The sequence below is a fragment of the Anastrepha obliqua genome, chromosome 1, assembly GCF_027943255.1.
Source record: "Anastrepha obliqua isolate idAnaObli1 chromosome 1, idAnaObli1_1.0, whole genome shotgun sequence".
In the NCBI taxonomy this organism is placed as follows: domain Eukaryota; kingdom Metazoa; phylum Arthropoda; class Insecta; order Diptera; family Tephritidae; genus Anastrepha; species Anastrepha obliqua.
Genome location: NC_072892.1, coordinates 18197209 through 18212175, shown reverse-complemented (window position 1 = coordinate 18212175; position 14967 = coordinate 18197209). Strand labels below are relative to the sequence as shown.

At 41.4% G+C, this 14967-nt stretch overlaps 1 protein-coding gene across 1 annotated transcript; it reads left to right on the top strand.

The window, feature by feature from the left end:
- The first annotated feature begins 1400 nt into the window (after positions 1–1400).
- On the top strand, positions 1401–14951 carry LOC129238724 (SAFB-like transcription modulator). The gene is made up of 9 exons (XM_054873874.1): positions 1401–1600; positions 1706–2116; positions 9615–9639; positions 9951–10146; positions 10811–10857; positions 11925–12930; positions 13342–13506; positions 13643–14071; positions 14138–14951. Exons 1-9 carry the CDS (start codon positions 1481–1483, stop codon positions 14457–14459), a joined length of 2721 nt encoding a protein of 906 aa, XP_054729849.1. The 5' UTR covers positions 1401–1480; the 3' UTR covers positions 14460–14951.
- Positions 14952–14967: the final 16 nt, after the last annotated feature.

Below are 14967 nucleotides of genomic sequence, written 5' to 3'. Positions count from 1 at the left end.
AAGTTAACAGAACAACAAAATTTTCGCCGTAGATTTACTTACCAGTGATGCCTTAATTTTGGTAGCCAGTGTGTATTTTGCGTATTTTCCCTTTTTATGTGGACCAAATTTATACCTACGACACATAGACACCGTCACATTTATTACTCATTTCTTACAACACATCAAAATTTAGTCGCTTCCGCTTATGCTTACGACCGCTAAACTAAGTAGCCAGCCGAAAGTAAATAAAGTTTGTAGTCAACCTTCACTTTTTCCTTAAGCATGCTAATATATAATATTTTAAGTTTATTTACCAAATAAATTCAGGAAATATAAGATATAACTTAAATATATTATTAATAAAAATATATACAAATGATGCTTAATGAGTGGCAATCACAATATGCAAATATAGCGATAATTATTTTTTTATAAGGCGGTGGAACTCTGGAATAAGTGCTATGTCTTGAATGGAGGCATGTTTTTTATTTAATTTGCTTTCTTACTTAATTAAAAAAAAAAACTATAATAGTAAAAAATAAATAAAAAGATAAAAAAAAATATTTTATTCCATCCCAAATTTTCACTATATACATACAGATCATACCTGATGTCTGTATACACAATCGAAGGAACGGGCAAAACGCACCGTAGGCGAAAATTTGGAATAACAAAACGTTCGATATTTTACTCCAAATGTTCACTCTAAAATATTTGATGATAGGCAAATCAATATGTTAAAATGTTAGTTAACTTGTAATTGTAACCGTTCAACTTAAAATTTTAACAGTAGCTTTTAATTAAAACAATTATCTAAAGTGGTATAAACTTTTTTTACCATCGCATTGAAATATGGCCATTGCGATCAACCAAATTTGACAGTTGTTATAAAATGAACAATTAAGCGCCGAGATTTTGATTTAAATGTAGGCATTGCCGTGTTAAATTACCGTCATTTGCGTTATGCTCAGCATATTGATTGCTTGAAGGCATTGTTTGATTTATACGATTCAGGGGAAAGAAAGATAAAAAAAATATATAGTGGGTGTCAAACATGCAAAATGGCGCTCATTGGTTCTAAGTGTTGGGAAGATATGACTTCAAATATTACATAACATATATTGCCAACATCATTCAATTTGACAATTTCATACGTTTTTCTGTCTTCTTTTAGATTTCACTTGCTTTAAAATATTTCCTTAGCCCGCTGGTCATGCAATTTTTACTCACCTCATATTCATAATTTTGCCAGAAAACTGTTAAAAATTAGCAATCCAGAGTTCTTATCAATGAATTGGCGCCGGCTTTAAGACCTTTTAACCGTACTGTGCGATTGTAAATTATGGTAATAGATTACATTTACTGTCAATTTCTTACTACATATTCTACACACGCAGCAACCCTGGGTTTTCTTGAAACGCCATTTTGTATTACATATCAGACATAAAGTTTGTTCAGCAAAGAATTAAATAATTGAATCATCAACTTTAGAAATATAATGCCGGACACTGGAAAAAAGTTGAGTGAGCTGCGTGTTTGTGATTTAAAAGAAGAGTTAGAAAAAAGAAATTTGGACACAGTTGGGGCAAAGGCATCGTTAGTTGAAAGGCTGGAGAAGGTAATCAATCATTCTCACATTATCTAATGCTCGTAAAACTTAATCCAGATGGAACTATTCGATTTGTCTTACATATACATGTGTATGTATCATTTATTAATTTAGTCTATCAAAAGTGAGGGTTTAGATCCGGGTAAATACCTTTTTATGTCCAATACCAAGGCTACCACAAAGAAGATTATGGATGTAAAGAAAATTGATGCGAAGCCTGTTGAGCCAATAAAAATTAAGCAGGAACCTATTGATGAGGAAGAGCATGCTGGAGAAAATGATGACTATGATGAAGATGAACAATTCGAAGAGGAGGAAGACGATCAAGTCGACCAAGTGGGCGATGTAGATGATGAATGTGTAATAATCGACGATGGTGAAGCGACAGAAAATAATGATGAAGGAGATGGAGAAGAAAATTTTAATGATGACCCTGAAGGTGAAGAGGAAAATGCCGGGGAATCTAATGAAGAATCTATAAATTTGACAATCGGAGAAGAGGAACAAAAACTACTTCATGATGAGGTGAGTGTATTTACATAAATTCTAAAGATTTTACTGTGACTGTAATTATAAAGAGACAAAATTTAATAATATTGTTACTCTCAAATATCGTTCTTATGTACTTTATGACCATATTCTTCAAATACTACATAAAGTAGAGAATTACCAAAGTACATATATATATATAATTGGCGCGTACTCCCTTTTTTGGGTGTTTCGCCGAGCTCCTCCTATTTGGGGCGTGCATCTTGATGTTGTTCCACAAATGGAGGGACCTACAGTTTTAAGCCGACTCCGAACGGCAGTTATTTTTTTATGAGGAGCTTTTTCGTGACAGAAATATACTCTGAGCTTTGTCATTGCCTGTCGAGGGGCGGCCGCTATTAGAAAAAACTTTTTTTTCTTCATTTTGGTCTTTCACCGAGATTCGAACCTACGTTCCCTCTGAAATCCGAATAGTAGTCAGGCACAAACCCATTTGTCTACGGCGGCCGCCGTAACATTTGTAGTAATAGAATTTTAATAAAATACGAACTATTATTTATTAGTGAATATTGTTCCTTTTTTTGTAAAATAGGGAATTTTTTGATATTTATGCAAAAAAAAGTATTTTTAGCTTGAAATATTCCTATAAATTCTTAGTGGTAATTTATAAAAAGTACTATAAATCAAAAGGCTGATATATTGAATACATTTGTGTGTAATAATATGGAAAATTAGTCCCCGCACTTTCTTTACACAGTCTTTATAAGCATAACTGGTAATGGAAAGCCAATCCAATAATTTATATAAAAGTGTAAGCTTAAATTAAATTAAAGAATTGCGCACAATTTTTGTTAAAATATTTGTTCAAAAAGTCCACAATGTGCTTGTCTGAAAGCTGTAGCACGCACGAGTTGCCATTTGTTGTGGTTATATACACTTGTAAGGCTTAAAAATGACGTTTTTTTGAGAATTTTTTAAAAAGAACGATTTTATTAAACAAATACAATTTTTAATTATTCAAATAATGTCTACTTTAAAGTTAATTATAGCACGTAAAGTTAGTGAAAATATTGAAGTGCACGGCTCTTGCAGATGATCTCCCAAGCGTCATCCAAAAAAAAAAGCGTTCGGTGGTGGACAAAATATCTCCGGTTTGGATCTGAAATCGAAAAACCAATTAGGTTATTTTTGTGGATAGATAAAGCTAGGTATTAATCGAAGGAATAGTCAAAATTTTAATTTTTGTTAAAATGGCTATAGGAAAAAAAAATCGAATTTTCTACAAAAATTTTCGCGAAAAATTGCATAAAAAAAAAATAGAAGAAATCATCAGAATTCTTATTCCTTCGATTAATACCTAGATAATATATCTGAGAAGGTTGTGTTAAAATTTCAAGACGATCGGTTCAGCCGTTTTTGAGAAATCGTGTCCACCGACTTCGAAAACACGGTTTTGAGAAAAAGGCGTTCAAAGTTTGAAAACCACTTTACATAGGGTAAACATTCTCTGAAACGCCTTTTCAAATTTGCGTGTAACTTCGATTTTTTTGTTTTGATTTCAAACCTCTCTGAAGGTTTTTTTAGGTTGAAAATTTGTACATAACAGCTGTTCTGAAACTTGAACATTAAAAAATCCGCACAATTTTTATTGTATTTTTGGACATCTGAAATTTTGCTCAACCGAAATTAAGTTTAAGAATGGGTATATTTTTGCGCATACATATTAATGTGAAAGCCATTATTTCTAAAATCATTTAAACTTCAAAGTTCCAATCAAAAGTAACTAGAAGGCTAGTTTACCTTCATTCATTAAGTAGAAACAATTTATTTTGTAAAATTATTATGTTTATTACCCAAAACTTCCAAAAAACCGCTCCTTTGGGAAGTGGGGAAAGATACAAATAAAAATATCTGCTATTTCTGGGGATATTGCTTTGGATACCCAACTTGTAGATATTTTTTTGTCATGAAATTAACCGCAGAATATAACCTTAAAGTTCTTCTAGTCGGCGGTGATTGAATGAAAATGAGGTTTGCACAACGGCCTTATAGTTTTTGTGCCCTCTGATCATCCCAGTACCTATCCAAACCTAGTTCCCTTAAACCTAAGATAGAGCTGTGTTGGGCTGGTTGTATGTGCTCTTCTTCCAGCCGAGATATCCTATCCTTCGCGCTATTGCATCACATTCGAGAGGAAGGAGGGCTGGTCACAGAAACGACAAGAGTATGTGGACTCTATCCCGATTCTGTACAGATGACTACGCAGTCTGCAGTAATCTGTCAGAAAGCTCGTCGTGAGCATTAAATTATGGCGTGAGCTGGCACACGTCTTTTAGCCTTAGCTTTTCGCTTGTAAGATCCTTTTGTTGTTGTTTTAACAGCATAGGTAGCCCTGTCTGTGTAGGCATATCATCGGTCGTCTTCGTCTAGCTCATCTAGGGGTAGGCCCAGGAAACATGCTGTTTCGACAGGTTGGGTCCAGAGGGAGAGGGGGGTTAGATGAGTCGGTTTGAGGGGGCATGTGAAGAGGTGGTTAGTGTCGTGCGGGGTACCTTCACATGCCGGACATGTGTTTGGTATGTCGGGGTCGATTCTGGATATGTAGGAGTTTAACCTGCTACAGCATCCAGAACGTAATTGTGCCAGTGTTACACGAATCTCACGGGGAAGCTGGAGCTCTTCATCTGCAATAGGTGGTGGTTGGACTCCGATTACGGCATTCACAGGACGGGAGTTCATGAAGGTGGTAACGGTCTCCCGGTGGATGTCGTTTATTGACTGTCTAAATACTGTCCGGTCCAGTAGGTTGCGGTCAGTTTTGTCCTGGATTTCGTCAGCGTAGTCTAAAAGGTGTCTCCTGACGTGTCTGGGAGGCGTCTCAGGCTCAAGCAGGTGTCTGTAGGGGTGAAACTGCGGTAACATCCCAGCAGGAACTGCTTGCTGAGCAGTTTGTTGTGCTCCGCTACTGGGAGCATTTGTGCCTCGTTATGTAAATAGATGTTGAATCGGAGACATCAGGAGGCACCCGGTCGCTGTCCGAATGGCGGTATTTTGACATGTCTGTAGCTTTGTCCACTGCGAATCACTGGTTCCAGGCGACCAGACAGGCGCAGCATAGTTTAGAACCGGCCGGCCAATTGATTTAAATGTCGAAAGCATCTTTGTCTTTGCCCCAAGTTCTGCCGGCCTGCGATTTGAGGACCTTGTTGCGATTTTGGACTTTAGTGGCAATTTCGGTTGTGTGCGCAGAGAAGGAGAGCAAGCTGTCAAAGGTTACACCCAAAATTTTGGAGTTATTTACCGTCGGAATAGGTGTGTCATCGACATTTACCTTAAGGGACAGCTTGACCTCCTTTGTCCAGGTGGTAAAGAGGGTCGCCGTGGACTTGGTGGGGGAAAGTTGGAGATTCCTCGCAGTGAAAAAGCGAGAAAGGTCGGTGAAGTAGTTGTTCAATTTGGAACACAGGCCATCGATGTCATTGCCCGACGCCATTATCGTGCAGTCGTCAGCGTATGAGATCAGGGAAACTCCTGCTGGTAGTTGGGGGAGCTTCGAGATGTAGAAGTTGAACAGCAAGGGAGAAAGGACACCACCCTGCGGTACACCTTGCTTAATCTTTCTCTGCTTTGAAGTTTGATCTTGAAATATCACTGACGAGTGCCGACTGCTCAGATAGTTTGCGGGCCACCTCTTCAGCCCTGGCGGGAGTGTCGACTGATAAATATCATCTAGTAGCGTGGAATGTCTGACTGTAATGAAAGCCCTCTTCAGGTCCAACGCTACTAGGACAGTCCTCTCGCAGGGGCGATTTTGGTTAAGCCCGCGATTTATCTGGGCGTTTATGGCGGTGAGTGCAGTGGTGGTGCTGTGCACTCGTCGGAATCCGTGCTGATGTGGGGCTGGGGCCAGGTGTTTCGTGTAGAGTGGGAGTAGGAGGGCTTCAAGTGTCTTCACTACTGGGGAAAGGGGAGTTATCGGCCGATAAGACTCCCCTTGGTTGGCGGGTTTCACAGGTTTTAGTAGTGGGACCACTCTCCCTGCTTTCCACTTGTCAGGGATGATGAGAGTGGACAGGGACAGATTAATGACCCTTGTGAGGAATCCTACTCCCAGGGGTCCCAGATGCTTCAGCATCAGCGCGTTTAAACCGTCAGGGCCAATGGCTTCGATGATTTTGACTTGTTGAAGGCCTCCTGAACCTCATCACCGGAGAAAGTAAGTGGCGCACTGTCGTTCGTCAGTTTGTGCAGCCTTCTGGTAGCACGACGTTTGGCTCTGTCGCCCGGAGGATGCAGTATGAAAAGCCGGCTAAAATAGCTCGCGCATCTCTTCGGGTCTGACGAAGTGCAACCGTTGAAGGTGATAGCCCCCTTGTCGTTGTGCTTCGTCGGGTTCGACGGGGACCTAACGGTGGACCAGAGCTTACTCACCTCAGAGGTGAGGTTACAGGTCTTCAGGTGCTCAACCCATTTGGTCCGCTTATGTTGATTTACCAGTTGCCGGAGCTACAAATTGAGATCCCTTATGCGGGGATCCCCGGGATCGGCCTGGCGTAGGTGGCAACGCTCGTTTGCTAAACTGGCTGCTTCGGCTGGGAAATGACGACGAATGTCCTTGTAACTTCCAGCTGGAATGAAGCGAGCCGCAGCAGCTGTGAGCACCTTGTGGAATGCGCGTTCGCCTACGCGCACATCAGTGGGGATGGGAAGAGCGGCGAAGGTGTCCTCGGTGAATTCCGCGAAGCCGGTCCAATTAGCTTTTTTAAAGTTAAAATAGGACCGGTGATACGCGGAAACGAAGCCAGCAGGTCTCTCAGACGATAATGGGCAAGTGGTCTGATGCAAGCGATAGCATAGGTCGCCACGTTATGCTATTTATCAGACCCGCGCTAGCTATTGTTAGGTCAGGCGAGCTGCTGCAATTGCCCACTACCCTGGTGGGGGCGTCGTCGTTCACAGTGCTGAATGTCGAATCGTCTATCTGCTCTGCCAGTTGCTGTCCCCTACGATCATTTGGCAGGCTTGAATGCCAAAGATCGTGATGCGCATTGAAGTCACCTACAACCAATCGGTTTTCACCTCTGATGAGCGCACCTATGTCAGGGTGATATCCTGCCGGGCAGCAGATGACAGGGGGTATATATATGTTAAATATTTCGAGTTGACCGGACAGCTATGCCATAACATTCTAAGGTGCTGTCACTGCGGTCGATTCCTTCATCGATGAGATTATACTGCACTGTGTGGTGGACTATAAACGCTAGGCCACCACCATTGTCTCACTCGCGATCGTGTCTGTGCACGTTATAGCCATCCCTGGTGATCAGAGATGACCTAGCGTACAGCTTTGTTTCTTGGACCGCAGCTATTTTAGTACTGTGTCGGCTCATAAAGTCAACTATCTCGTCGACCTTACTCGTAAGTCCGTTGCAGTTGAATTGGAGAAGCTTGAAGCTTCTCGGTGAGGTCCGTGTAATTCGGGGGATGAGGGACGCGTGAGGTTGTCTACGTTGGATCTGCTGCGCAATCCACTGTTGTTGTTGCGGCCTGATGGTGGTGGGCGGCCGCGCCTCTGGGGGCGGTAGTGGGTGCATAGCTCTGCAGCAGGGGGCAACGTAGGCAGTTGTCCACTCACGGGTGGTGCGCAGGCCGGAACATCTTCGAAAATGCACCAGCCATTGCAAGAATTGCATTGGACTGATACCAGATTCCGAGGTATTATGGTCTGACACACGGAACAGACTGTACGGGGGCCAGGAGCTGCTGGTTTGTCCCCGCACTGGGGTTGGAGCTGGAAGGAAGGGGAGGGGTTGAGGGGGAGTTGTGTTGCTCCGATAGGCTCCTCATCGTGGAGGTGTGGGTTGTGGTGGCGGTTGGTAGTGCCGGCCTATCAGGGGGTGTAGTAGCCGTGGAGGCATCAGACGCGTGTTGGCGGGAGCAACACGTGGCCACATACCGTGTGGACCACTCCCTATGCGACTTAAGGCCTGAACAGGTCTTAAGGTGGCTCCACCCGTTGCACTTGTTACACCTAACCGAGGTGGAGTTCGGGTGAAGCCGTTTGTGGCAGACGCAGCAGTAGAATACTTCTGGCCCAGGGTTGGATTCGATTCCAGCCCTGAGGAGAAGCATTTGGAGCAGGATTGCTGCGAGAGTTTGCTCCTGTGACGTAAGGGGTGGGGTGATATGCGGTACACTAGACAGGGCTAGTATACTGGGGCGGCAGCCTTGGTCGGGAAAAACCCGAGTCATTCCGGTAACGTAGAACCGGCTGCCATGGGAATGCTTTTTAGATCCTTCTTGATGCTTGGTTGCTTGTCTGATAACGAGGTCGCTGCCTCCTTCCTTCCTAGTAAAATTCCTATGTTCTGGGATCCATATGAACCGAATGGGATTGTGCATTCCTAGCAAATTCAATTTCTCGATACACTCAACGACTAATAAGCACTTAGGCTCAGAGGATGGCAACGCCTTGAGTAGTGCCTGACTGTCGCTCAGAATATCAATTTGCGCATTCCGCAGGTTTCTGTCTAAGTTGATCTCTGCACATAAAGTAATGGCATACACTTCCGATTGGAAGATAATCTTAGGAAAACTGTCCATCGGCACGGGATGGTTGTGTTAGTGCCATATATGCCAGCGGCTATGCCTTCAGGTACATTCGAACCATCTGTATACCAGTGTAAGGTACAATCCTGGAGTTTGTTACCGAGGCAAGTGTATTCCAACTTACTTCGATCCTGAATTTCTCATCACAATTAATAACCTTAGTGTTGTCATCCCTGGATAGCTGGTTAAGTGGGAGGTGCAGAAGCAACGATTTCACGCTCTTGGATGAGATCACTTTTCCTTTACCAAAATCTTTCCTAGTCATGTTAAACAGGGTTGGTTTGGCTGGTTGCTGAATAATCGAGTGAAGCAGTGGCAGCTAGAATAGGTGACCATGACACACACATACCAAGTGCTGAAGCTTAGTTAGTGCAGCTCACATTGCTGAAAAGGTGGTCCTCGATAGCCACGCAACCGCTCCATGTGTTATCATTGGCCTAACAATCATGATGTACATCCATCTCCTTCCTGCTAAACGTCAGCATACAATGAGTTATGCCTTAGTTGCTTTGGACAAGGTTGCGTCAGCATTCCTTTTCCCTTTGAGCCTGGTTTCAAGGTTAAGGCCTACATGCTTAACTTCCGTATTGATTTCCCACATTGGTAGGACTCTTGTTGTTGTTGTAGCAGGTAAACATTCCCCATACTTACATACGGGGAATGCTGCTGGAGTGATAGTCCTTGGCCAGATATAAATCCGGGACGTTTCGGTAACGTAGAACCGGCTGCCGTGGAAACGGACTCTTCGATATGTTTTGTTATATTCAATACATAATTTGTAATTGTGTTGCATTTTAGTCTTTATTTTCTCAAATGAAATATGCAACATTTTCTTAATGTCATAAGGTCACATTTTTTCAATATTTGTAGAAAATATGAAACAAAATTCTTGTATAATCCTATTAAACGTTCTTTCATTCTACAGGCACCTGATGACAAGGAAAAAAGCAGTGAGTATTTTGATTAAATCCAAAACATAAAATCCTTAAAAAAACAAAAAAAAGATTTTTAATTTATTGCTATAAATCGTCAATGTGTTTAAATTTAAATTAAACGAGTTGCAAGCTAAGCAACACAAATGTACGCAGATTTCAAACGCTTGTAGTGAAACATAAAATTAATATATATACGTATATATATTATATTGCTGATAAAAATCTGTAATGAAATCAACAGCAAATCAGACAAAGTTAAAATTAAAACAACTAACAAAAATAACTATTCTTACCCGTAAATCGCCTTTACTACCGGTCATTTATAGCCGACGCTGAAGGTACTACTTCCGGAAATAGTTCAACGCAAAAGAACAGCAAAAGTGTAGCAGCTACGAGAGACTCGCGGCTGTCTAAGGGTGGATCCAGCAACAGCAAGGACGAACGTAAAAATACCAAGTCGGAGGACGAGAAATCAAAGAGAAAAGATGAAAAGTCCAGCGACAAAAAGGGGAAAGACGATAGGTTGGTTGAATGCCAAAGTATAAAATTTAGCAGCACAATAGAACCAAAGAGATTCTGAAACGGATATAGATAATGCAGATTTCAACTCTCTTTTGGATTAGTCTTTATGGCGAATATATACCGGCTATAGTGTTGAGCATTTGTAAAGATGTCAGCGGCAACCTGCATTGGACGAAGTATTTGAGTGAAGTGAAGAATTAATAGACAGGCAACTGCTAGTAGATGACAATGATACTCAAGGAAGAACCCACAAGCTCAGAAACAGCCCGCTTCATGGGTCTATCGTTAGATGAGGTTGGCGACGGCAACTGATGGTTTCACCGCTCTAGGCAGGACTCTGTAAGCTGCAGCAACAACAGTACAAGCTCAAGGAATGCTATCAATACCGAACTGATACCTGATGTACTTATGGAACTTTGCAGTGATTAAGTTATTTCAAATTGTTGCAGACAACCTGTGTTCTAAGATATACGGTCTTCACAATGCTCAACTTCTAATAGCTGGCATAAATTTTGCATATCAACAACTATTCGACTCTGCCAAATTAATTCAAGATTTGAGGCAGCCAACGTCAACACATTTTACTAATTTCATTTCTTTTTAATATTTTTCCGCTGAATTCAACTTGATTCAACTCAAAACTTGCTTGTATTCGTGATAACAGTGAACATAAATCATCTTCAAACAAAACATCACAAAAGGATGACAAAGGTAATTAACCAAAAAACGCAGGGCTATAAACAAAGGCATCTGCAGAAAGTGTTATGCGAAGATCAACAATCATGTAGGGTTTAGAAAGTAATAAGCTCATTTTCGAACTCAAATTTATAAATATATTGAATTGAGTGGCATCCTCAGCAAAGAAAGTGTGAACTTGTGTTAAGTTAATAGTCGGCAGGTGCAACAGAGTATAAGGATATAAAGCAATCCCTTCGCGAGTTAATTGTCACCACGAAATTTTGTGATTTCGATTTTTTTATTTCGAGGAACTATAGAATTTCTATGGACAAGAGCTAGTCAATAGAGTTTTAATCAACAAACTAGCATCAACTATGTGCCAAGCCTTGGCAAGGTGTATCTGGAGCAGCTCTTGGACCGCAGTACTAAAGGATTTCTTTTCAGCGCTAGGAAATCATCCAATATTTTCGCTTTTAGAAAATAACCAATATGTGCTGAAAATCAGGAAAGGCTGTTTCGCTTCATTTATTTACTGGTATTCGTTCATCATTTAAAGGACTACTTACCCGCAAAGAAATATCAGGAATTATTTCACTCTCCCAACCAAATACTTAGGTAATGCATTGTCATAAATGCCGGCGCAGCGGAGGTGTAAAAAGACACTCGTACGTAAATCTGCTAATGACCGAGTTACTTCTCCGTTAAAGAAACATCAACAGCAAGTGGAGCTTAATTTTCATGCTGTCATTTTGGAGATCTGCATTGGGCGCTTGAGGAAACAAACAACATAAATAATTTTCCAATATTCGCTAACTTCACTCCTCATATTGTTAATTCAAATCTGAAGTTCACATTTTCTTTGTTGAGTTGTTTTAGGGAAACCATTTAAAGTGCATTTTATATATATACAAATTTGAACACTTAATTATTAACAAAAAAAAAAGAAAGAGTCATTGCACTCTATTGTGGTACAGTTTCTTGCCTTTACTTAAAGAATAAAATCTTTATATATAAAAATATGCAGACTCAAAACGAATCGCAAAATATTTGAATGTGTGCTCACCATTACTCTTCCACTATTATTTGTATGGAAATTGCAGAGAAGTCCTCAGCCAATACCTCGGCGAAATCGTCGGCAGCAGCAAAGCAAACAACACCGTCTCGCAACTTATGGGTGTCCGGCTTGTCATCGTTGACACGCGCTAGTGATCTAAAAACTATATTTTCGAAGTTTGGAAAGGTAATCGGCGCTAAAGTTGTTACCAACACCCGTACTCCAGGCACCCGTTGTTATGGCTACGTAACAATGTCGTCATCATCCGATGCCAGTCGCTGCATTGAACATTTGCATCACACCGAACTCCATGGACGGATAATATCTGTAGAACGCACCAAGAACGAAATTGGCAGTAGCTCAACAGCTACATCGAAATCTCGTTCAGATAGCACCAAAAAGGAAGATGATAAGAAGGCTAATGACACAAATTCGAAGGCAAGAGATGACAGACGCAAGACTGCGGATACCATCAAGAAGGAAGATTCATCAAAGAAGGTTGAGGTTGACAAGGATAAGCAGCGTGACAAAGATAAGGAGAAGGATCACAGCCAAAAGGACGACAAGGACAAGGAGAAAGATAAAGCCAAAGACAAAGTCAAGGAGAAGAGTGTGGCCAGCAACCGCGAGAAGCGTGATATTTCGAAAGAAGGCCCCAAAGATCGAAATATTCGGCAGCTTTCTAATCGCAGCCGCTCCAACGACCGCATTCGTAATGACCGAAATGTTCGCGACCAGCGACAGAGGGAACGTGAACGTGAGCAGCGCCTAAGACAGCGAGAATACATAAAGTTACGCGAGGAACGTGAGCGACAGCGTTTACGTGAGCGTGAACGCGAACTGCGTGAAGAAGAGCGTCGTCGGCGCGAGATTCGCGAACGCCAACGTCAAGAAGAAGCACGTCTAGCAGAGGAGCGGCGCAAGCTCGCACAGGAACGGGAACGTTTGGAGAAGGAGAAAGCTGAGTTGCTGCGTTTAGAACGCGAACGGCAGAAACTCGAGCGGGAGAAAATCGAATTGGAGCGACTCGAGTTAAAACGCCAACAAATGAAGTATGAGCGCGCTACACTTGCATTTAACAGTTGTTTTAGAAATTACAATATTATTTATATACATACATACACACCACCATATACACACGCACGTGTTGCACGAACACAAACCGCTTTTTTACTTCCTGTCAACTGTGCCAGCGCGGCAACATCACCTTGTTACGGGATGTGTTTTGAGTGCAGAGTGTCGGATGTATAAAAAAGTGTGATAGTTAATTTAGTTGTCTGTAATTCTATTCCAAGAACGTGTTATTCGTCTCAGAATTACATAAATATTGAGTAAGCAAGGTGATGAAACATCTCCCTTTAAACGGCCAAATCGGTTAGACGCTCCTCTGATACTAATATATTCTTATATTTATGCACTAATATTTATGTTTTTTCCAATTTTCGTTTGAATTGTACTCGAAGGATTATGCACGCCCGAGAGGACCCGATTAAGCGGCTTGCCAAAAGGTCTAGCAACGAACGTTACACCGACGTGGCCGATCGGAAGCGCTCTTCGGGAAGTGATTCTCGTTTTGAGGCCCCTCCTCCACCACGCTTTGACGCCAGTCTCGTGACATCTTCAAGGAGGTAAATATGCACGAATTAATATGAACAGCAGTAATTTAGGGCATATTAATGTCTGTAGTAAAAGAAGAATTTTAATTGAATTAGTAATTTGGTTCTATTACTAAAGATGTATCAATTGCTTTACTGTAATCCACAGCTATGATAAAAAGCGGGATGATTATACCAGTTCATCAACGAGTAAGCGTGGCATTGATGAGTATTCATCTTCGTCCAAACGCATGGATTACCCAAGCTCCGGCACGAAACGCGCAGCTCTAGACGATTATTCAGTAGTTCCGGCAAAGCGCAGCACTGATGATTATAGTAAGCGTGGCAATGACTACCTGTCGACGTCTTCATCAAAGCGTATCTTAGACGACTATGGTACAAGCAAATCGTCACGGGATGACTACAAGCGTGAAGTTGAAATTCGACATGTTCCCACCACAGGCAACAATAGTAGCACTTCGTCATTCCATACAAGCCGCGATGTCAGCTCAACCATTCATAAAGCCAGCGCTGGCCGTTATATGGACTCAGATCGTTCCTCGGGAAGTTACCGGCGCGGTGGTATCGACGATTTAAGGTAATTGCGTTAGAAGGAAGTAAAATCTATTTGAATTAATACGTTTCTTCATTATCGTTTTTTTAGATCATCAGTGTCGAATAAACGTTATGACAACTCAAATGGTTACGGCAGCTCCAGCAATGGCAACAGTGTCTGGGCATCCTCTACACATTTGAGCGGCAGCTCAGGAGGAGGTGGTGTCAAGTCGTACACCGGCAATGGCATGTCTAGCATCCACAGCAATTCAACGTGGCAGAAATCGGTAGAAGATAACAACTGGCGCCCTATGTCATCCACGCAAGACCGCTTTGATCGAACCTACAATGAACGTTCCAATAGCGGTTACACGTCCGGTGGATTGTTTGGCAGTGGAGGACGCTATGCTGGCCAAATGTCGCGTTACTAAACCCAATTCCATTTTGGCATTTTCGAAATGCCTTATGCACTTTTTAAAGCCTTTTTTTTATTAGACATTGCAAATAAGTATTTTGAAGCCTAATATGACCATAGGCTAATATATCATTTAGCTGGAACTTTTTCGCAAGCCTGGGGTTGTTCAATGTTTTCGGAACATTTTATTACAAGTATAGCGTATGGTGAATTATACAAATCATTTAATAGAGTAATTAGTATTACAAGGCAAAAATAACCTTGTCAGATTCCACCAATACAAAGAGAGTAAAAGTAGCAGATTGAATTGTATAGTATCCAGAATTTAGAAATGGGAAGCTACAAAAAAACAATGTTTGACAGTAGTCATTAGGTCATTGTAAGGCCCCCTTTTACTCCATATACTTTTTTCATGTTTCATTTTACTTGTATTTCTATATTATGGGACTTCAAATACCTAACATTTGAATAAAATAAACCAAATACATTAGTGCACAATGTAATAAAGTTCTTTTATTAAAAAC

What these genes read in the sequence shown, in the direction of transcription:
- LOC129238724 (XM_054873874.1), top strand. Translation starts at nt 1,481, where the DNA reads ATGCCGGACACTGGAAAAAAGTTGAGTGAGCTGCGTGTTTGTGATTTA. An exon ending in AAAAAGGGGAAAGACGATAG is followed by an intron (nt 10,147 to 10,810) that starts GTTGGTTGAATG and finishes TCGTGATAACAG; the next exon opens with TGAACATAAATCATCTTCAA. An exon ending in TTAAAACGCCAACAAATGAA is followed by an intron (nt 12,931 to 13,341) that starts GTATGAGCGCGC and finishes TTGTACTCGAAG; the next exon opens with GATTATGCACGCCCGAGAGG.